At 49.1% G+C, this 24,052-nt stretch overlaps 1 protein-coding gene across 8 annotated transcripts in view; it reads right to left on the reverse strand.

Annotated features, from left to right (window-relative positions):
• Positions 1–24,052, reverse strand: part of Nfasc (neurofascin) — a 200,245-nt gene that overhangs the window by 80,917 nt on the left and 95,276 nt on the right. For all 8 annotated transcript variants that reach the window (XM_004663557.3, XM_045150386.1, XM_045150394.1 and 5 more), the window contains exon 3: positions 2,053–2,236. In XM_004663557.3, coding sequence (XP_004663614.2) covers positions 2,053–2,146 — 94 coding nt within the window. In that variant the 5' untranslated portion in view covers positions 2,147–2,236. The remainder of the gene's footprint in view (positions 1–2,052; positions 2,237–24,052) is intronic.

Here is a 24,052-nt window from a genome sequence, read left to right on the forward strand (position 1 = left end):
GCCCAGGGAGAACCCTGGCTAAGGAGCTCCTCCTGCACGGCTGCGTCTTCGTCGAGTTCAGCTTCTGCAGGCTCGTCTGGTCTGCAGCAACCAGAGACATGCAGAGGTGTATTCCGGACACATCCAAGGCCATCTGGAGCAGCATGGTCAAGGGACCCCTCTCTGTCAGGGACGAGCTCCTGTCAAATGCTGGCTCTGCCACTTCCCCACGTCCTAACCTATGCACTATGGATGACACCCATTTCTGGATTTGCTAGGAGAATCACAGCTCCGAGTTCTCTGCCTGGCTCAGGACAGCTGTAATTCCAGTGAGTTCCAAGGGGGCTAAGAGGAAGCCGGATGACCATCAGCATGTCAAATGTCATGGCAGGGTCAAGAGACCCAGGCTGTCTTCCGCCTCCATCACCACGAGGGTGTGACTTGAGCAAGCAAGGGTCTGAGCTTCTGTGAACACAACATGGGAGGAAGGGTCCTCCCCGGCCTCCTCTGGGACGCTGGAAGGGAGTCAGTGGTGCTGGGGGGAGATCAGGATTCTCGGCCCGCTTCCCCAGGTAAAACTGAGAAATTCAGATTCTCAGTGTGGATGCCAAAGCCATCGGTTTGTGGTCCACCTTTCAAGAACCCTCCCCTACCAGCCCTAGACATGGTGTGACAGGCGAGTAAGGAGAAGTGGCAGAAGAGAAACGACCCTTCATCATCTTCTCGGTAACTCCATTTCCTCTGCGCCCTCCTCTCCCGGCTGCGCCCTTATCACACTGCTTATTAAGTCATCTGCCTGAGGCTGGTAATGAGGAACTCTCCTTGAGCCAGCCCCAGACGGTCACCATGGGAACACTGCTCACAACTCTCCTCTCTTCTTCCCTGCATGTGTACATGCACACGCACGCACACTCAGGCAGCTCCAGGGCAGCAGGGGTCTTGTCTGGCCTGCATCTAGGACCAATTCATAGTTACTCTTGCCTCTGCCAACCAGAGATGCGCACTCCTCTGGGAAGCTGTTAGTGGTGACTCGGAGGGCACTTCTTGGAGACTGTGTTGGTCTACCCAATCATCTGTTAATTGAAGTGAGTCCAGGTCTGTGTGGGCATCACATGGGTCCCATATATTCCTTGAAGCAGGGGACTTGAGATAGTCCTGTTGTGCCCATCCCTTGGCCCTGGGATGCTAAGATGTCTGGTAGAATTGTCAGAACGATGGCAAGGCTCAAGGAGCAAGGGTGGCAGTCAGTGGGCCACCAGCAAATGTAGCAACAGAGAGAACAAGTAGAGACCCAACTGTTAGTTCAGAACGTTGGGTTCAGACAGGGCCCACCCCCAGAAGCAGAACATGGATTTTGCTTTTTTCCTTTTAAGATCTTATTTATTCATTTATTAGAGACAGAAAGAAGGAGAGAGAGGGAGAGAGAGGGAGGGAGAATGGGTGCACCAGGGCCTCTAGCCACTGCAAATGAACTCCAGACACATGTGCCACCATGTGCATCTGGATTATGTGGGACCTGGAGAATGGAACTGGGGTCTTTAGGCTTTGCAGGCATGCGCCTTAACCTCTAAGCCATCTCTCCAGCCTGGATTTTGCTTTTTGATCTTATTGTGGGAATGCTGGGACAGGAGGAACTTGTGCCAGCTTCTTCCATGATAACGTAAGATTGCTCATTTGGCCAGGTTTCCTGCAACTCTCCCAAGGGCCAAAAGGTCTGGGCATGTCAGCTTTGGATATTTCAGGTTAGACAGACAGGTAAGGGCAGCACACCACCCCACACTTGGCCCTGGAGACCACTTTTAAGTACAAGTCGTGTTCATGGGGGTGAACGAGGAAAAGGGAAGCGTTCCCTCAGCATTCCAAACTCGGTAACCTCTGGTTCCATCTCACAGGCTCCTGGAAGCTCACCTTTAGCCAGCCTGCATCTTAGCCTCTGATTTCCCAACGGGAGCCCCACCAATTCTTTAAAGAAAATCTCAGCTCTGCTATCCAATCCCTAACTCCCTGCCTCCCTCCCTTACACTCCTCTGCCCCAAACCAGAAGGAAATGCAAAGCGTATAGGCAGGACTCACGATCCATCGGAATCTCGATGGCCCCGCCAAGGCTGAGGAGGAAGAGGAGGAGAACCACCGCATGGACCCAGGGCGGTGCCTGCTGCCTGGCCATCCTCAGCCCCAGGCCCTGCGCCCTGCTCCCCAGCCCCCGGGGTCTGGCTGCCTCGTGTTGGTCTCCGTAGGCCTCCCAGAAAGAGCTCAGCTGGGGAAAGAAAGAAAACAGCAAGTCAGTTTTTCTTGAATTTATGATTTGCTCTAGTAATCAATTCCACGGAGCCTCAAAGGACTCAAGGAACCCCCTGGTGATAGAGCAGGGGACACCCTAGAACAGGCGCTTCTAAGCTCAGCACCATTAACACTGGGGGATGCACAATTCCTGGTGAACTCTTGCATATTGCTGGATGGCAGCACATTGCCTCTGGTCCCAGGAGGACAAATCCACCAGCAATTAAAACCCAGAGCTATAGGGGGAGGTACATGAATTGTGTTGTTCCTTACACATGGTACAACATTATTGACACACAAAAATACAGTTTCTAATTTAATGGCTAGTGACACAGTGTATTCTGTACCATGGAATTATTTCCTGTCTTACTGTCACCTATCTAGTTTCCGCTTTTCAAGTTTTGAAGAAATAAAGATAAACAACATAAAAAGAAATAAAAGAGAAAGACCTAGTATTGTAGAAAGAACAACTCTGCAGAGAGCAGTCAGGAAAATACACACTGGCCCACAGCCCAGCACCCACAAGACACCACACACTGAGCTCAAAGACAGTCACCACCCTCTCAACCTCCTGGACCATGTGCTCACAGTGTGCCTAGAATGGGCTGTGTTTGGGGAGGGGCAGAGAAACAAGATCATAGGAATGTCCTCTGATCTCAGTGGGAAGGATAGGACTGTCTAAAAACAAGATATAACTAGAGCTGAGGCACCACAGTAAGGCTATCTGAGGCTCTGCAACACCGACTTAACAATTGCTCCGGTTTTCTGGCATCACAGGCCCAAGTCAAGGGGACGGCAGGGGGCCCATCTCCAGAATTCTTTCAGATTTCCCACTGAACAGTTGTCTATCTGCTGGACACACAGTTCTGCTCCTGCTTTATCTGGCAGGAACTTGAAGCCCTTAGTAACTTCACACACCACCATTTCCCATCCATGCCCAGGGGCCAGAGGACAGCCCAGGGTAAGAGCTCCTGAGTGACAGGGAACAGGAAGCTCCTAGAGACCTGGAGCAGGAAGCAGTTCACTGACAACTGCCTCCCCTATGCCAGGATGAAGGGTTCTGACTCACACTTCAGTAGCTGGGCCCAACACCAGCCTCCAGCTCTGTGTATATAACTGGGTTTCACCTACCTGCGTCCCTTCCCATGGCTGCCATTTTGGCCTTGATCACCAGTGTTCACGTCAGAGTTATTGCTACCTAAGAATCCTACTGTCTCTACCTTACCCAAGATTCATTCATGACCAGATATGTTATTTCTTTCTCTCTTTTTGTCTGTGTGCATGGTGGGCATGTGTACGTGTTCGTATGTGTGTGGGTGCATATGAGTGTGTGCATGTGTGTGTATACTTGTGCATGTGTCTCCCTCAATTTCTCCTCACCTTATTTTTTATTTTTAAAAATTTTTTGAAGCTGGGCATGGTGACACACGCCTTTAATCCCAGCACTCAGGAGGCAGAGGTAGGAGGATCGCCGTGAGTTTGAGGCCATCTTGAGACTCCATAGTGAATTCCAGGTCAGCCTGGGCTAGAGTGAGACCCTACCTCGAAAAACCAAAACATAAAAAAGATTTTTTTGCTTGTACGTGTGCATGTGGTGTGGTATGGTGGTGTTTGTGTGTGTGTACCTGGGGCACCCCATATGCTCGCCTTCAGCAGGGGTCACTTGTCTGTGGGTAGCTGGAATGGAACATAAGGTGTCCTCCATCACTCTTCTACCTGATCTTGTTCTGAGCTGGAGTATTTTTTCACTAATTCCAGAGTTTGAAGAGCTGCAGAGATTCCTGGGTCTCTGCTCCCTTGCAGGGCTAGGGTTATAGGTGCATATGGCCATACCCAGCTGTTTTACGTAGGATCTGGACATTTGAATACAGAAAGCCTCAGGCCCTCATGCTTGTGCAGGTAGTGTACTTAACCACTGAACCATCTCTCCAGCCCTCTTCACTTTATCTTTAAAAGCATTTATTCATTTATTTAAAAGAGAGAGAGAATGAGTATCGGTGTGCCAGGGCCTCTAGCCACTACAAAGGAACTCCAGATGCATGTGCCACCTTGTGCATCTGGCTTATGTGGGTACTGAGGAATCGAATCTAGGTCCTTAGGCTTTGTAGACAAGCACCTTAATCACTAAGCCATCTCTCTAGCCCTCCACTTAGTTATTTTAGACAGGGTATACTGAACTTGGAGCTCACAGATTAGGATAAGCAGGCTAGCCAAGAAACCCTGGGGGTCCTCCTATCTCTAACTTCCCGTGCTTATGGGTATTATAGCCAGCTCCCCCTTGATAGTGTTTGGCATACTCTCCAGTTGCTATGGTCCACCTTATGTGGACCTGAGGGTGATGTCCACCCTCTGCTCATTTCATCACTTTCCCCTGCCATCATGGAGCTTCCCCCTCGAACCTGTAAGCCAAAATAAACCTCTTTTTTTTTTTTCCCCACAAGCTGCTCTTGGTTGGTTGATTTCTACCAGCCATGTGAACCTGACTGCAACAGTAAAGTGGTACCGAGGAGTGGGATTGCTGCTAGACATCTGCTGTGTGGCTTTGGCCTTTTGGAGCTGATTTTCAAGAGGAATGTGGGAGGATTGGAAACCTTGGCCTAAGAGATGCCTTGCAGTGCTGTAAGTACAGCTCGATGGACTATTCTGGTCAGAGCTGGAAGACCTGAATGCAGTAAGAATTATGGACTGTGAGGTTTGTCTTATGAGGGTCAGAAAGAGCTCTGCTTGGACTGGGCTAGAGGCAGGTTGTGTGAAAAGTCTGCTGTTATGCCCGTGTCCTGAGAAGCTGTTCAGGGTTGCACTGCATAGAAATGAACTGGTGTGAGCAGAGAGATATATGGCACAGAAAAAATGAAATCTTTGGGCCTAAACTGCTGCCCACTCACCTGCAAATTGTTTGAGAGATTACAACCATTGAGATTAGGCCAGCTGACTTGCATTGGGGCAACAGGAAGAATGTAGACTCTTTTGAAGGGGTCTGAGTGTTCAAGGAGTGTCCTGTTCTTCAAAATCTCCTTTATTCCCCCCTGGATTAACTAATTGACACTCTACCTGGTATTGTGGAGTATAAGAAATGCTGGAAAGAGGGTCATTGAATTTGCAACACGGTCTTGTGTTTTGGAAATGGCCATGGGCAGTGTGACTTACTTAGAATCAACCAGCTGGTTAGCACAAAGTCAGGAAGATACTCTTAGACTAGCCTTTTCAAGTTCCTTGCCTCTCATATGCAGGTAAGTCTCAGAGTGAAATTGCTGTTTTAAAAGGAAATGTAGGGAGCCAGGTGTGGTGGCACACGCCTTTAATCCCAGGACTTGGGAGGCAGAGGTAGAAGGATCATGATGAGTTCAAGGCCACCCCTAGACAATCAAGTGAATTCAAGGTCAGCCTGGGCTAGAGTGAGACCCTACCTCAAAAAAAAAAAAAAAAAAAAAAAAAAGGAAATGTATGGTTGGAGAGATGGCTTCACAGTTAAGGCACTGGCTTACAAAACCAAAGAACCCTGGTTTAACTCCCCAGGACCCACATAAAGCCAGATGCATAAGGTGGCGCAAGTATCTGGAGTTTGTTAGCAGTGCCTGGAGGCCCTGGTGTGCCCATTCTCTGTCTGCCTCTTTCTCTCTCTCTCTCTCTCAAAATAAATAAATAAGTAAAATATTTAAAAAAACAAAAAGGATGGGCTGGAGTGATTGCTTAGTGGTTAAGGCACTTGCCTGCCAAGCCTAAGGATGCAGGTTCGATTCCCCAGTACCGACATAAGCCAGATGCACAAGGTAGAGCATGCATCTGGAGCTTGTTTACAGTGGCTAGAGGCCCTGGTGCATGCATTCTTTCTCCCTACTTCTCTCAAATAAATGAAATAAAATAAAAGAATAGAATAGAATAAAATAAAAGGAAATGTATAATTTGATATTGTTCTGAAAGATAAAAAAAAATGCCTTATGATCACTCAGTTTTACTCCTAGGCATACGCCTGAAAGGGTGAAACACAAGTACTCAAATTTGCAGGATGTAGAGAAACTAAGCTGGAACTGAGCTGGGGGGCGGGCACATGGAGAAGAAAGGAACAAGCCACTGTCAGGAAGGGGGGCTAAGGGGGTGTTCATGGGAGCCTGCATTTATTCTAAGCATCCCGGGTTTAAGCAGGAGAGAATGATGAAATCTGGGTGTGAAGGCCACTCTGGCTACACTGTTGAGGCTGGGAAAAAGCTTTTCCACAGACTGACTCCAAATGTATAAGCGTGGAAATGATGAACAGGTGCCAAGATGAGCACAGGAGTGAGGACATTTCATGGCTAGCTGGCCTGTGCTTCTGGGTTGACGGGGTGTATGGTCTCCTCTTCCCCACAGTGGTTTGATTCAGGTGTCCCCCATAAACTTAGGTGTTCTGAATGCTAGGTTCCCAGCTGATGGAGATTTGGGAATTAATACCTTCTGGAGGCAGTGTATTGTTGGGGGTGGGGTTAGGGGTGTTATAGCCAGTTTTCAGTGTTTGGCACACTCTCCTGTCCCTGTTATCCACCTTATGTTGGCCAGAGGGTGATGCCCACCCTCTCATCATGCCATCGTTTCCCCTGCTATCATGGAGCTTCCCCTCGAGCCTGTAAGCCAAAATAAACCTCTTTTCTCACAACCTGCTCTTGGTTGGGTGATTTCTGCCAGCAATGTGAACCTGACTGTAACACCTACCCATTAGACCTCCACCACTGTGGATTCAGCATGAAACTCAGTGCTGAGAGCTGACAATTTTTAAAATTTTTAACATACTCCTGTCCCCCCCTTTCCCACTACCCTCTTCCCTGTCCCAGCCTCCAGCTAACTGAATAACTTTTAGTTTTAGGAACTGCCTTTCTTCTTTCCCTAGCTCTACTAAGAGACATATGACAACAGACCCCCAGCCACGAGCTCTGTGGTGGCCAGTACAGGACAGGCAGGGACTGGTCACTGTAATGACACATGGAACTCAGAAGCTCATGTGTTGAAGGCTTGGTCACCAGTGCAGTGGTATTTAGAGGTGATTGGACAGCAAGGGCTCTAACCTCACCAACACCAACCCCAACCCCAACCCCAACACCAACACCGACCCCAACCCCAACACCAACACCGACCCCAACACCAACACCAACCCCAACCCCGACCCCAACACCGACCCCAACACCAACCCCAACCCCAACAGAGTAATCCTTTGGTGCACTACAGGTGAGTAGACTTTTGGACAGTGGTGGAAACTGGGCTTGGAGGGAGAATGTCCCTGAGAGAGAGGCCTGTTTGCCAAGAGGTGAGCAGCTCAGCGCCACCACATGCCCCAGGCCCCCCGCCAAGCCGGTCTACTTCCCAAGGTCAGAAACAAGGGTACCAAGAGACCCTCTGGACTAAACCCTCTGGAATTGTGAGTCAGATTTTTCCTTCCCTCCTGTTGATTTTCTTAGCATTTGTCACAGCAATGGAAAAGCTGAGCAGCACAATCAGTGACCTTTGGTTTCCAGATCTGAGGGACTGCTTCCATCTCAGGACCAAACAAGGAAGCCAAGTGTGTACTTCAGTCTATCACCTAAGACGCCCTGCAGCTAGGACCTGCTTCTAGCTTCCCGCCTACGTGAAGATGCCTACGTGAAGACGTCCTTTCTTTGTGATAAAGTCTGACCACTCCTCGCTGGCTCCCTTGATGGAAAAGCTCTGAATCAATAGATCCTGACTGTACTCACTTGGGTTGATTCTGTACCCTCCTTACACAAGCCACTGTCTTTCTAGTGTGCCTGAATCTCTTGCCTCACCTGACTCTCATCACCCACCCATAGATCTTTGGGTGACCTCTACCAGGAGGCTTCCCTTGGTTTCCCCATACCACTCTTTCCCACCAAGGCTAGAGTAGGTCCTCAAACTCTCAGAGAATTCTGGGACATTTTCAGTGAATTGAGAGCCAACTCTTAGTGTCAACAAATTGTCTCCTACTATCCCCTGAGTTCCCTGGGACTGGAGACAGCGTCTCACTTACCTGCATGGCATTGGTCGAGCCCAAAGAACTGAACAGACACTTACAAGGTGCTCCCCAGCATCCACACTGTCCTCCACCCACCCACGGAACTGCACACTTCCTGAGAGAGCTCCTCTCCACCCCTTCCTCAAAGATTCCCATTCCACTCCAGTCTCCAGCCAGTCAGCATCCCTGTGTCCCACCACAAGGTCATAGGAACAGGTATCTGTTCTCATCTTTGGACTTTTCGCTGAGTTGCCTGGGAAAGACAAGTGCTCCCTGTCCCAAGAAAGACCTCACAAGGATACTCATAAGGTGGAGGCTGTAGCTGTTGGGATGGGAATAAGGATCTCCACGGGGAATCTGAGAATCTAACACTGTGGATGGCAGCAAGGGAATAACAGAAGGCTTGAGCCCCATGCACTGAACCACCAAAATCTTCCAGAAGCCTTAGCGTAAATTTTTATATTGCTTATACAAACATGTTAAAAATCTCCTCGGGGGGGGGTGCTGGAGAGATGGCTTAGCAGTTAAGGTGCTTGTCTGCGAAACCTAAGGACTCATGTTCAACTCTCCAGGTCCCACCTAAGCCAGACACACAGCAGTGCAAGTGTGCAAGGCTGAACGTGGACACAAGGGGGCGCACACGTCTGGGGGTTGATTGCAGTGGCTGAGGCCCTGGTGTATCAGTTCTCTCTCTCTCTCTCTCTCTCTTGCATAAAAAAGGCAGTCTGTTGGGCTTGCCTAAAAAACAAACAAACAAACAACAACAAAAAAACCTCTTCAAAGTATGGAGAGATAGATCAGCGGTTACAGTGCTAGCCTGCAAAGCCTAATGACCCAGGCTTGATTCCGTAGTACCCAGGTAAAGCCAAATGCACAAGGTGGCTCATGCATCTGGAGTATATTTTCAGCAGCTGGAGACCCTGATGTGCCCATTCTCTCAGTCTGTCTCTCTTCCCTCTATCTCTCTCTGCTTGCAAATAAATAAATAAATAAGTTCTTAAAAAAATCTCCTGAAGAACTCAACACTAAATCAGATCTCTATCATGCCTGCCAAGGCTCAGGGAACACAGTGGAAGAGGGGAACAAAGATTTTAAGAGCCTCAGGGTAGGTAGGAATAGCCTGAGGTACCGTTCCCTCCCACCTTCCACAGAGACTGAATGAGCTTAACACCCCCCCAAAAAAAGCCTAAAAATAAAACTCTTCAATTTTTCAGTAAATGAGTTGGGTTTTCTGTCATTTATAGCAGACAGTGCTGTCAAAATCAGGACTGCTCCTAGAATGTAAGCTGGACACTCAAGCCTCTCCCGCCCCCACCTTTTTCTGTATAGAAAATGTGTCTCTTCCCCCCTGCCTTGGCCCTTCTCAAGACCTACCCCTGGCTACCAGCTCTGAGCTTCCACATTTCCCCAGATCTTCTCAACTGACTCCCTGCCTCACAAAACCATTGCGTGTGTCCTATGACTTCCCTGTAGATACCTCACCACACCCTGTAACTCTCTTCTCTGGATCCCCTATTGGCCTCCTGATGGCCAAATCCTGCGTCCTCAGTCTGTTTTCTGGCCAACAGTCTGCTGGAAAAGGTCAACCACTCCATCCATTCTAACGTCTTCTCTTCCTAGGCTTCGGAGACACCACTCTTAGGCACCTCCATTTTCTAAGGTCATGCTGATGGACTCTCTTCTTCTATGTCCCCACTGAGGCCCTGTTGTCCATCTTTACACTCCTCTCTGTCAGTGGTACCCAACCAATCATTCAAGCCAGACACCTGGGAATCGCCCTTAACTCCCTGTTCTTGTCATGGCTCACATCTGGGTAGGCACCGAGGACCTGGGGACAGTTTACTTCTGTGTGTCTCATTTCCTCCTCCTGTCCTCACACTCTCACTCACCGCACCTGTCACACACATCCTCACATAGACCATTGGGATGAACTCCTAGCGGGCCACCTTGTCCGGGCCGTGCCCATGTTGTTTTATGGTGATTCTTCATTCCCTGCCCTAAGTGCTTATGCCAGTGCTCCTCTCAAACCCTTCCATGTTGCCCTGGTAATCCAAACATTGACTGTAGCATGGGAGGCTCTTAGAGAGCAGCATCCATTGGGGTGCTCTGCCAAGCCCTCCTGTCCATAGCCAAGTGACCCCCCCACACACACCACACACCTTTACATCCTCTGTGACTGGAAGGGTCTGCCCTTCTTATCAGGTGGTTAGTTCTCAGTCTTCAAGGCTCCACTCAGACATCCTCTGGGAACTCCTGTGCTTCCTGCCAGGTTTGCTGAAGCAGAGCTGAGTGTCCACCTCCACTCCACTGCACACCTGCCACTGCACTCCACTGCCCACCCTCCACTGCACTCCACTTCACACCTTCCACTGCACACCCTCCACTGCACTCCACTGCACAACCCCCACTGCACACCTGCCACTGCACTCCACAGCACACCTACCACTGCACTCCACTGCACACCCTCCCCTGCACTCTACTGCACACCTGCCCCTGCACTCCACTGCACACCCCCCACTGCACTCCACTGCACACCTTCCACTGCACTCCACTGCACACCTGCCACTGCACTCCATGGCACACCTGCCACTGCACCCCATGGCACACCCTCCCCTGCACTCCACTGCACACCTGCCCCTGCACTCCACTGCACACCCGCCCCTGCACTCCACTGCACACCTTCCACTGCACTCCATGGCATGCCCTCCACTGCACTCCACTGCACGCCCCCCACTGCACACCCCCCACTGCACTCCACTGCACACCTGCCACTGCACTCCACTGCACACCTGCCACTGCACTCCATGGCACACCCGCCACTGCACTCCATGGCACACCCTCCACTGCACTCCATGGCACACCCTCCACTGCACTCCACTGCACACCTGCTCCTCCACTCCACAGCACACCTGACCCTGCACTCCACTGCACACCTGCCACCACACACCTGTCACTGCACTCCACTGCACACCCACCCCTCCACTCCACTGCAAACCTGCTGCACTCCACTGCACACCTGCCCCTGCACTCCACTGCACTCCTGTCCCTCCACTTCACTGCACACCCGCCCCTGCATTCCACTGCACACCTGCCCCTGCACTTCACTGCACACCTGTCCCTCCACTTCACTGCACACCTTCCCACTGCACACCTGCCCCTCACTCCTCTCCACACCTGCCTCTTAGCACACACTATGGCAAGACTGTGTTCAAACTAAGGATAGAGACTTTCTGCAAAGGCCCAGAGAATAGTAGACTAGGCTTTGTGAGACATACAGACTCTGTCACAACGTTACCGTCAGAGCATGAAACTAGCTCTAGTTTGCAGTGAACCTTTCCTCCTTTATGAGACTCTGAAGGCTCAGACGCTGCCCTGTTCATGCCCATGTCTTCAGTGCCTGGAATAGTCCTTGGTAGGGAATGCTTATGGAGGGGTTCAAGTAAAAGTCTCTGTCTATTCTCTAAGTCTTCTTTTTTAAAAAATAGTATTTATTTGATGGGCTGGTGTGGTGGTTTGATTCAGGTGCCCCCCATAAATGTAGACATTCTGAATGCTAGGTTCCCAGTTTCTGGAGGCAGAGTATTGCTGCAGGCGGGTTTATGGGTGTCATAGCCAGTTTCCCCTTGCCAGTGTTTGGCACACTCTCCTGTTGCTATTGTCCACCTTATGTTGGCCAGGGGGTAATGTCCACCCTCTGCTCATGCCATTGTTTCCTCCTGCTATCATGGAGCTTCCCCTCGAGTCTGTAAGCCAAAATAAAGCTCTTTTTACCACAAGCTGCTCTTGGTTGGGTGATTTCTACCAGCAACACAGACCTGACTGCAACAGTAAAGTGGTACTGAGGAGTAGGATTGCTGCTAGAAACCTGACTATGTGGCTTTGGCCTTCTGGAGCTGATTTTCAAGAGTAATGTGGGAGAATTTGAAACCTTGGCCTAAGAGATGCCTTGTAGTCTGTAAGTACAGCTTGATGGACTATTCTGGTCAGAGTTGAAAGACCTGGGTACAGTAAGAACTATGGACTGTGAAGTCTGGCTTATGAAGGTAAGAAAGAGCTTTGCTCGGACTGGGCTAGAGGCAGTTTGTGTGAAAAGCTTGCTGTTACGCCCGCGTCCTGAGAAGTTGTGCAGGGTTGCTTTGCATAGAAATGAACTGGTGTGAGCAGACGGATATGGCACAGAAAAAAAAAAAAATCTTTGGGTGAACTGCTGCCCATTCAGCTGCAATTGAGAGATTACAACCTTTGGGAATGGGCCAGCTGACCTGCACTGGGACAACAGGAAAGAATGTAGACTCTTTTTTAAAAATATATTTTTATTTATTTATTTTGAGTGACAGACAGAGAAAGAGGCAGATAGGGAGAGAGAGAGAGAATGGGTGCACCAGGGCCTCCAGCCTCTGCAAACAAATTCCAGACGCGTGCGCCCCCTTGTGCATCTGGCTAACGTGGGTCCTGGGTAGTCGAGCCGAGCCTCAAACCGGGGTCCTTAAGCTTCATAGGCAAATGCCTAACCACCAAGCCATCTCTCCAGCCCAAGAATGTAGACTCTTTTGAAGAGGACTGAATGCTCAAGGAGTGTCCTATTCTTCAAAGTCTGCTTTATTCCCCCCTTTGGATTAACAAATTGGCACCCTACCTGGTATTGTGGTATATAAGATATGCAGGAAAGAGAGGATCATTGAGTTGGCAACATGGTCTTGTGTTTTGGAAATAGCTATGGGCAGTGTGAAGCAGGTTTGCTGGGTGCCTGCATGGAGATTCCATGGGGCCACGAGAATGAACCGTGGGTTGCAGTGGAGATGCCAGGACCACAAGATGGCTGCTGAGGAAAGCTGCTAGCCACAAATGAAGTTTTCCAGGTCTGTGAATAGCCTAGCTGGAGGGGGCAGAATTGGAATACCAGAGACTTGTTGCAGGATAGAGTTATCAGACTTGGAGACTTGTCACTGGCTAGAGTTGTTGGACTTGGAGCTACAGAGTTTGGTATCTGCACTGTTTAAATCATGTATTGCTTAAGTATTTCTTTGCTATTTCCAATGCCTTTTTTTGTAGTGTGAATTCTGTGCCATTATGGGTTTTTTGAGTTTTTTTTTTTTTTTTTTTGTATTATGGCTCAGTTAAAAGATCTTGAACTATGGGATGTATGAATATCATTGGAATTGATAAAAACTATGGGGACTTTTAAAGTTGGATGAATGCACTATATTTTATATCACATATGGTTATCAGTTTATGGGGGCCAGGGGCAGAATGTGGTGGTTTGATTCAGGTGTCCCCCATAAACTTATGTATTCTGAATGCTAGGTTCCCAGCTAATGGAGATATGGGAATTAACACCTTCTGGAGGAAGTGTATTGTTGGGGGCAGGCTTATGGGTATTATAGCTAGTTTCCCCATGCCAGTATTTGGCACACTCTGCTGTTGCTATTGTCCACCTTATGTGGGCCAGGGGGTGATGTCCACCCTCTGCTCATGTCATCGTTTTCCCCTGCCATCATGGAGATTCCCCTTGAGCCTATAAGCCAAAATAAACCTCTTTTCCCACAACCTGCTCTTGATTGGGTGATTGCTACCTGCAATGTGAACCTGACTGCAACAGCTGGAGAGTTGGTTTAGTGGTTAAGGTGCTTGCCTACGAAGCCTAAGAATCCAGGTTTGATTCCTCAGTACCCACATAAGCTCAATGCACAAGGTAGTGCATGTGTCTGGAGTTCATTTGCAGTGGCTGAAGGCCCTGGTGCATGCATATTCTCTCTCTCTATCTGACCCTTTCTCTATAAATAAACACATAAATAAAATATTAAAATAATTGGGAAAATAATTATTTATTTGAGATACAGAGAAAGAGGCAGACAGACTGTGAGCATTGGCATTCAGAACCTCCTGCCACTGCAAAGGGACTCCAGACACATGCCCCAACTTATGCACCTGGCTCTCCATAGGTATGGGGAATTGAATCTGGGCCATCAGCCTTTGTAAAATAAAAAAGGCATCTTTAACCACTGAGCCACCTCTCCAGCCCATGTCTTCATTTTAATCTTAAAGATGGAAATAAACATTCCTGTCATGCCAGCCTCTCCTGGTTGTTATGAGAACCAGAAGAAGACCTCATGCAGAGTGTGGAATGCCAGGAGGCAAGTTGGTCACACTTCAGCAGCATCTGAGGCCACATGGCAACAATTAGCTCCTGCTAGTTCACTGGCTACATGGAGGCAAGGTATTTCTGTTGTGGTAGTTTGAATGTGAATGTATGAATGAATGGCCCCATTGACTCAGGTGTTCTTTCAAAACTGAGCTTACAGGACTAGAGAGATGGTTCAGCGGTTAAGGCCTGCATGTGACCCGGATACAATTCCCCAGCACCCACATAAAGCCAGATGTACAAAGTGGTGCATGCATCTGGAGTTCGCATGCAGTGGCCAGAGGCCCTGGCATGCCCATTATGTGTCTGTCTCTCTTCTCTCTGTCTCTCTCTGTGTGTAAATAAATAAATATTTCTTTACAAAAGCTAAACTTGCAACTTTATTCCCTAGCAGGCAGATTCCTGCTAGAAGGGGCGTGTCACTGGGGGCAGATCCCGGGGTCCAGACCAAAGCTGCTAGCAGATCTAATTCCAGCCTAAAGGATGTGGAGAGCAGTTTGACCCCTGGTGGCTTGTGTTTGCTGCCTGCTGATGTTTGCTCGCTGCCGTTGTTTCTCTCTGCTTGGCTGTATGGAAGTCAGTGGCTTCTTCTGCCATGGATGGAGCCGCCCTGGATCTGCAAGCCTGAAATAAACCCCCTTCCTCTCATAACTGTGTCTGGTTGGATGTTCATCCCAGCAATGTGGCGCTCACTTCAACATCTGTTTCCTCTTCATATTGTGTAAACCTAGTCCAGAAAGGCGTGTGGTCTGCCGGGTCACTGGGCTGGGCTTAGCTGAAGGCTGCTCTCTGGCCCCTGCCCCTCACCTCACTGTTCTGCTTACACAGAGCAGGGGTGATGCTACCACCTTCCCTCAGGTTCCAGATCCACAGGGGGCTTGGGAAAGTGTGGCAAGGGACAGCTCTCTAGTCCGAGGCCTCCCTGAGACTTGGGGACTCTCTCTGGGTCACAATCAGCAGAACTCTAAAGGCTTACTTAACGGACGTGAGAAGGACCAGGCTGCTGCTGGTAACTGGCATCGAGAACACAGAAGGAGGAGCAAGTGTGGTCTTTTGTTGCGGCACAGGGAGACTCAACCTGGCACGAGATATATTCAGTTTGAAATGCCTCACAGCTATGAATAATAGTCCCGTAGGCTCTCCCAGGCGGTGTGCCTGACTTAATGCCTAGGAATACACCAGCAGATTAGAGCTGCTGAGGCCACATGCCAGCAATTAGCTCTTGGAATAAACTAATCAAGTGACTAGAATAGTGCCACAAGAGCTAACGGAGGCACACATCCACACATCACTGCCACAGGAGGTTGTGGGGGAGCAGAGAGGCAGTAAGAGCTCACCGTGCCAGTGCAACCCCCAGGCTCTGTGCATTAGATTTAAGAAGACAGGCAGCAGGACGGGTGTCATCGCTGCCCAGAGACAACCTGCGCAGGAGTCACAGGGGAGCTGGAAGGTGGCGGAGGGGATCGGAGGCACATCCAAATACAGAATGGGCACAGGTGAGTTTGCTTGAGTGTAAGGCACCTCCCCCTGAATGGTTCCTGGTAAGAACCCATGACATTCTCAAATGTCTTATGCATAAAAGTGAACCTGAGTAGCTCAGGCTATCACTATAATCTCAATCTCACTCATATCCTTTTTTCTGTCTTAAAGAGCCAGAGTGAGGTGTGTTTGTGACCAGCCTCGATTACTTTGTCTTGTTAAAAAAAAGCAGTTGAGAAGCCAAAGGGATAAGCTCACAGCCTTCTTCACATTCAGTCCAGCACTACAGTCCCTCTGGGTACTCCTTCCAGCCCCCAGGCTTATACCTGTCCCCTCCGGGGACAGAAGCCCTACACCCTCCTTGCTTTGTAGTGCAGATTCTCTCCCACACTTGGTCTCCAGCGGGCCACTCTGCCTCAGCACTGTGAACTCCCTGCTCCCCCGCACACGCCATGCCCGCTCCAGTGCTCACTACCTCCTGCCCTGTGCTATTGGCTGTCCGCATGTCCATCTCCTGCATCAGACTCTGAAATGTGCTCTGTGCCTTGTCTCGCTTTGTGGTGAGACAATACAGGAAGTCCTCGTGGGCTGAGTGAACAGCCATCTTGTCTGTTACTTCCTATCACTGGGAGGTATTTGGCCCATCAGTGAATCAGTCTAATACATCCTCAGTTAACTTAAGGCCTGGTCGGTCTGCTGTTAAGTGGCTATGCATGAGCAATGAAGTCAGAGCCATCACCTGGCCGCGCTGTCCATGTGGCCTCCTCGCAAGCATAGCCATCTCTCCTCAGCACACACACACCAGACAGGCTATTTTCCAGAATGTCTTCTTCACTGACTCTCAGCTTTTGGACTGCACTCTGTCAGGGACATCCCGGTTTTTCCGCCCTCCGGCGGACTCTCAGAATCCAGGTGCAGGTGCCCCAGCCTCTTGCCCCTCATGCTGGGATGGTGGCTCAGCCCTGGGCTCTGGAAACCCTCTGAAGCAAAGGGGGCAGCCTGGCACAATGACCCCCACTCCCTGTGCCACCTACTTCCAGATCCCTCTGCCTCTCCCATGCCAAGGAAGGAAGGAAGGGAGGGAAGGAAGGGCGGAATAAAGGAAGGAAGGAAGCAAGCAAAAGACTATCACTCAAGGATGAGACACTTCTGCCCGCTCACAGGCAGCTCACAAACATCTAAGGCCAAGATAGGGATTACTAGGAATTCAAAATGCCAGCCATAGATGATCACCAGCATGTTCCAAGGAGACAGACACCAAGTAGGCAGAGAGGAGAAAGGCAGAGGGATCTTGTGAAGATGACAAGATGCGTCAGGGAAGCAAAGCAAGGAGCTCCAGGCTTCCCTCCTCTGACTGCACCTGTCACCGAATCTCACTCTTCGCAGGTAAACTACGCTAGCTTGAGAGAAGAATGGCTGACAGTCTTGGAAGATTCTTGCAAGTTGGGAAGGACAGAAGTCCTACCCCCCAGCACTTGAGCCCTCTCTTCTCCTTGATCTGGGATCCCTGGTTTGGCTTTTATCATCTGTGAGAAACTTTTCTCAGCAATTACCCATTCATGTGTCTTCACATGGGGAAAAGGGCACCCCTGGGGATCAGGACACTGGGCATGGAAGCAGCTGTCTGCCCAGCACTGTCATTAAAGGGGAGTGGCTCATAGGAAGGATGTGGAGGGACAGGGATAATTATCCTGTGTGACAGGTCTCCAAGGGTGGGGCCCAAGAGATATAAAGAATAAGGAAGAGTGAGAGAGCTAGAGAGATGGCTTAGCAGTTAAGGTGCTTGTCTGCGAAGCCTAAGGACCCATGTTTGACTCTCCAGATCCTATGTAAGCCAGACACACAAAGGAGAGGCAAGAGCAAGGTCACATATGCCCACTAGGTGGCGCAAGCATCTGGAGTTTGATAGCAGGGGCTGCAGCCCAATTCTCTTTCTTTCTGTCTCTCTTTCTCCCTCAGGAAAAAAAAAAAAATAATAATAATAATAAAAAGAATAAGAAAGAGGAACCAGATGAGAGAAGGTGAAGATGGGTAGAAGGCCAGAAACAGGACAGTGTGTTGATGCTTGTTCCCCCTGGCATGTTAAGGCTAACACTTGCTAAGTAAAAGTCAGACACAAAGGACTACATATTGTGTATTTCCATTTAAACGAAATATCCAGAACAGGCAGATTCATAAAGACAGAAAGTAGACTAGTGCTTGCCTAAGACAGGGGCACAATGGAGAAGGGGAGGGATTGCTAACAGTATGGCTTTTGGGGGCATTTAGAGTGGTGATGAAAATGTCCTAAAGTTTATGAGTATAATGGCCGCCAACTGGTAGACACTGATGGGACACTACAAACATTAAAAATCATTGAGTTAGGCTGGGCGTGTTGGCGCAAGCCTTTACTCCCAGCACTTGAGAGGCAGAGGTAGGAGGATTGCCATGACTTTGAGGCCACCCTGAGACTACATAGTGAATTCCAGGTCAGCCTGAGCTAGTGAGCTAGAGCAAGACCCGACCTCAGGGGAAAAAAAAATTGAGTTAATGCTTTCTACCAGTAAATTTATAGCATGTAAAATATGTCTTTATAAAGCTATTATTTTAAAGTACTGATAAGAAAAACAACATATAAGGGGCTGGAGAGATGGCTTAGCAGTTAAGATGTTTGCCTGCAAAACCTGATGATTGGGGTTCAGTTCCCCAATCCCCACATAAAGCCAGATGCCCAAAGTAGCATATGCATCTGGAGTTTGTGTACAATGGCTAGAGGCCCTGATATGTCCATTCTCTCTCTCTCCCTCACTTTTTGTCTTGCTCTATTTGCAAATAAATACATAAGATATTTTTAAAAAATTCGTGGGCTGTAGAAATAGCTTTGGGGTTAAGGCACTTGCCTGTCAATTCCTCAGTACCTATGTAAGCCAGATGCACAAGGAGGTGCATGCATCTAAAGTTCATTTATAGTGGCTGGAGGCCCTGGCATGCCCATTCTGTCTATCTCCCTTTCTATCTCCTTCTATCTCTCTAATATAAATAAATAAATAAAATATTTTAAAAAACAGTAGATAAGAACTTGGAAGATATTGTCAGAAAAAAAATTGTGATACTTCCTAAAGGAAACTGAAGATTAAATTTATACTAAAATTTCAAATTTTCAATGGAATTAAACCAACTGTTTATTAACGGGATCCAATAAATGATTGTTAAATTTTATAAGATTTCAGGAGAAAATCACACAATTGTGAACTGAAAATAAAAGGCTAAGAAAACATTAAGTTTTGAAGTTTATAATTTCAATACATTAAGTATACTGATTAGTTAAAAATAATAATAAGGGGGCTGGGGTCATGGTTCAACAAGAGGACCTGCCACATAAACAGAAGGGCTGAATAGGGACTAAGACCATTCACTGTCCAGAATCCACATTAAAAACTGGGCATCCCATACACGTAAAGCTGGTCCTATGGTGGGCAAAGGCCAGAGAATTGCTGGCGCTCATTGGTCAGCCAGTATTGGTCAGCCAGTCTGACTGCAAACAGCTGCCCTGGGTTAAGTAGAGACTCTGTCTCAAAGAAACAAAGTGGAACTGTGAGAGAGGAGGCCACCTGCGTTCTCCTCTGGTCTCCTCAGGTGTGTACGTGTGGTGTGCACAGCTGTATACCACGTGCCTACATCACACACACCACCATAAGCACTACGCAAATGTGAGATGATAATAATACAAGACAGTGCTCAGTTCTCATGCACTACCTTAAGCAAGCCACCGTCTAGCCACGATCCCCACTGTAAGTTATAACATCCTCTATGAAGGGAAGGTGACTCTCGAATAGCCAGCAAGCAGCTTTCCCAAAAGGAAGCTAACAGTGAGTGCCCGCCTGTCCTTAGCTTTCCAATGCCCTGCACTGCTTGGTGGGTTCCCAGCCTTGCTGAGTGGATGTCCAGTTGGAGTTCAGGCCATCTGGATAGATCTATTTCCAACATCCCTCATGTGAAGCTGTTTATTCCTGCTTAATGGGGGGGGGGGATTCAAGTCTAATCTGATCAGACACAGTTCTAAAGCTAGTTAGAAACTAGGCTGATTCAAGAAAAAAAAAAAGGCAAGAGTGTGGAATAAATTTGTGGTGGGGAAAAGAGAAGTGACCCTCAGCTTTGTCTCCAGATTATGAGCTTCTTGCGAGCAAAGGAAATGTCTTCTCTCTTATCCCCAGCCTGTCACAGAAATGTCAGCACAGAGCAGAACGGAGCTGGGCTTAAAAACCAGCCAGGACCCCATGCAGAACAGGGGGAACATGCCAGACCTGATGTCAGAGATTTGGCTTCAAGAGGAAGTGACATGTACTCCCTCTGGTACATGAGGGGCCTGGGCGTGGAGCCCCACACGTCGCGCCTCAGGTCCACTCAGTCACCGAGGGCCACATGCTCTCTAGTCATCTGCTTGCTCTCCCTTATGGCTGTAGGTCTTCTATCTTTAGGCGTGGAACACATACGCTCACTCACGGCTGTGACAGCTGTCAAACGAACCCGTGGGCTCATGTGTACGCATAGCATCTAACCAAAGGCCAGGCATACGTGTGCCTTTAAGAATCACAGGGCTTCTTTCCCTTCCCCTAAATCATAATTGATGAACTGTTTTGCTACATAGCTTTGGAGAATCCGGGCTCTCACATCTGTTTCACACATCCATGAGGCAGATGACACCTGTGCACATAACCCTACGCCAGGCAGTGACCCACGGAGCCACCGTTCACCCTCACCATCCATACAGGCACTACGCCCACGCAGAGAGACCAGGCGGCCATTAAAGGGTCCCAGAGCAGCCCCAGCCCCTCTGTTCTCCTCCCTTAAGCTCCGCCTCGCCCTCTTTCTCCAGAGCACTCCACAGCCCTCATCCCACAGCTCCTTCCCCCAGGACCCAGCTCTCTGGCCATGGCCATCGAGAGGAAGTGGGGTCCGTTCTGAAGGGATGCCCAGTGCGTGTCGATAGTGATTTAGCTGCTGATATTCCGAAGACGGCCCATCGCGGGTGCGTTCTTTTTTTTTTTTTAATTATTTATTTATTTATTTGAGAGCGACAGACACAGAGAGAAAGACAGATAGAGGGAGAGAGAGAGAATGGGCGCGCCAGGGCTTCCAGCCTCTGCAAACGAACTCCAGACGCGTGCGCCCCCTTGTGTATCTGGCTAACGTGGGACCTGGGGAACCGAGCCTCGAACCGGGGTCCTTAGGCTTCACAGGCAAGCGCTTAACCACTAAGCCATCTCTCCAGCCCCGCGGGTGCATTCTTACAACAACTCTCCTGTGTGACAAGTGGAGCGCAAGTCGGGCACAGAAGCTAGGAAGGAAGGCAGCAGGAGAAAGCGGCACCTGCCCCGCCACCCTCTCCCTCCCGCTGCCTTCTACATTTATATCCCATGAAGACAGCAGCCTGCATCCAACTGCCATCTTAGGGCCGGCTCCTACAGGCAGGAGGGATGTGAAAACAGGAGGTGGGGGGTGGTACAAAAAAGGGGGGTAGGCAACAGACAGGGTGGGATTTTTCCCAAGTTTTAAGATATACCATTTGGCTAGGAGACTGGTTGTGAAGTGCTGATGGATACATGTGCTGCCACCAGACACACTGTGTGCCCAGTGATGTCAAGGAAGCTCTTTGCCTTAATCTCTGGTCCTCTTAAAATCAGGAACTCGGTGGGGAGTGGGTGACACGTCTCCAGCCTCTGTTAGAAATATAGGCTAGACGGGCAAGGATGCCTTTAATCCCAGCACTTGAGAGGCAGAGGTAGGAGGATCACCGTGAGTTCGAGGCTACCCTGAGACTACATAGTTAATTCCAGGTCAGCCTGAGCCATAGTGAGACCCTACCTCAAATAACAAAAAAAAAAAAAAGAAAGAAAGAAAGAAAGAAAGAAAAGAAAAGAAATATAGGCTAGAGGTTACCAGAAACGTGGTACACGCATTATTTTAGTGCTTGAGAGGCAGAGCAGAGGCAGGAGGATTGGGAGTTTGAGTCCAGCATGTTTGAGACCCTTTTTCAAAAAAGGAAAGAGAAAATATAAGGGCCCAAGGAGAAGTGGATGTGATCGCATCACTTCTGCAGGAAGGAGGTAGACAGCAGGTGCTCCTTGAGGGGACCAGCTGTCTCTGTTGTCAACCCTGTCCCCATACCCTAACCCGGTGGATCTCAGTGTTCATGGGCCAAGGTAGGTTGGTGCCACTTCAGTGACCCGGAATCCGTTTGGTGAGGCCAAACAGGGCCCAGCGCAGCTCCACACCCCTGACCCCGCAGACCCACAGCTCTGTGTCCTGAGCCCATGCTGTGTGTCTGTGGTGGCCTGTGGTAACGCTTCTGGAGAAGGGAGGCTGAGCTTCTGGCTGACAGGCAGAGGGGCTTATGGGTGAGAATGCAATTACCCAGATGGATCCATTTGGAAAATTGAAGGCCTGGGGAAACAGGGTGGTTTCCCTGCCATGCGTCAGAGAGCAGGTGTCTGTTCCCAGTGACCTGAGATGACAATGAGCTGGGCACAGGAAGGTGCCTCCTGCTGGGGTGGGAGGAGAAGGGAAAGGGTGAGGAGGCTTATGAGCAGATGTCTGGGGCAGCTCCAGATGGCAGTGGGCTACGAACAAAGGGAGGAGGCCCAGAGGAGGAGCGGAGGGTGGGGCTCACTCCTGAGGTGGCTTTCAGAAGGAGCCACCAAGTCTGATCTGGAACATGAAGGGCACTGGCTCAGAATCGCTGTGCAATGTTTTCAAGAGGCTCGCACCAGCCATGAAGTGTGTTCTGAAAACCCAACCCCAACCCCAAAAAGTCAGCCACAGAGGACACAGAGGACGGCACCGATGGCACCGGAAGGTAGAGGCCACACGTTCTCAGGTGGGGCTTTGGGCCAGATTTTTTAACTTCTGTGGATTTCCATTCTGTCATTAGTAAAAGGTGGGTGATCAGGGTACCACCTTGAAAGTCTGTTATGAGAGAAATATGTGGGACTGTTATAATGATGACCATTGTCACCAGCTAAGAGTCTAGAGGAGCCTTTGTCTCAGGATCTGTTGCCTCACGATAACCCTATGTCCCTACATGCACATAGTCTCCCCACTCTTAGGTTCTCTGTGTCTGACAGTCTCTGAAAGATGTTTCCCCTTCACCATGTCTGGCCCTGCATTCGGGTATCCACGTTCCAGGAGGAGCTATTCTGCTAATTAGGTTTGTGGCATTTGGAGAAAACAACTTCCCAGAGCTTCAGTTTACTTACCAATCCTACGGAAATGGGGATGGAGCCTGCCCTCATCCCAGAATTACAGTGGTGAAATGGCATACTTTGTGAGTGACGTGCTGTGAAGAAGCAAAGCCTGGTACTCAGACTTCTACAGACACATGTGTCCAGAGGTACAAACTGGACTGAGTATGCTGTGGCCAGGTAGATGCCGCAGGAGAGCCCACGGTGGCCATCCAGATCCAGTGGTGAGCAGTGTCAAGGGCAGTAGGGAGAGCACATGAATAAGTACCCAGAGAATGCTGTGGTGACCCAGGGCTGGACTCACCCTCCAAGTGAGTTGCAAACTTGAGTATCTATGTCCATGTGGTTTTATGTGTTCATTTATGCCACTTCTATGATTATAATCTTCCACATACAGTAAAGTAAAAATAAATAAATAGGACTGGAGATATGGCTTAGCAGTTAAGGCACTTGCCTGCAAAGCCAAAGGACCCTGGTTCGATTCCCCAGGACCCACATAAAGCCAGATGCACAAGGTGGCCCATGCATCTGGAGTTCATTTGCAGTGGCTGGAAATCCTGGTGCACCCATGATCTCTCTATCTGCCTTTCTCTCTCTCATAAATAAATAAATAAACAAATAAGAGAAAAATAAATAAAAATAAAAAACACTCTCTTCGTGATTACATAGTATAGTTTTTACTAAAATGATGGGATGAAAAGCCCCGCAGTTAGCCTAATCTCCCCAGGGACTCTTGAGGCCAGAGCCAGTTCTATAGCCCAAACAGGAGCCACATGGAGACTCTTTGGACATGAGTACATCTGTGTTGCTATTGATACGAGTTAGAAACTTGCTCTTACTACTAACTAACAGGCACCGTGCAGGGCTCTTTAATAGTTATTTAATGTTGTCTCTACAAGGTGTTTGCTACCACACCTACTGTACAAGCTAGGAAACTGAGGTCCAGAATGGTTAAAAGACTTCCTGAAAATCCAA

This window comes from Jaculus jaculus, chromosome 1 (genome assembly GCF_020740685.1).
Source record: "Jaculus jaculus isolate mJacJac1 chromosome 1, mJacJac1.mat.Y.cur, whole genome shotgun sequence".
Lineage (NCBI taxonomy): Eukaryota > Metazoa > Chordata > Mammalia > Rodentia > Dipodidae > Jaculus > Jaculus jaculus.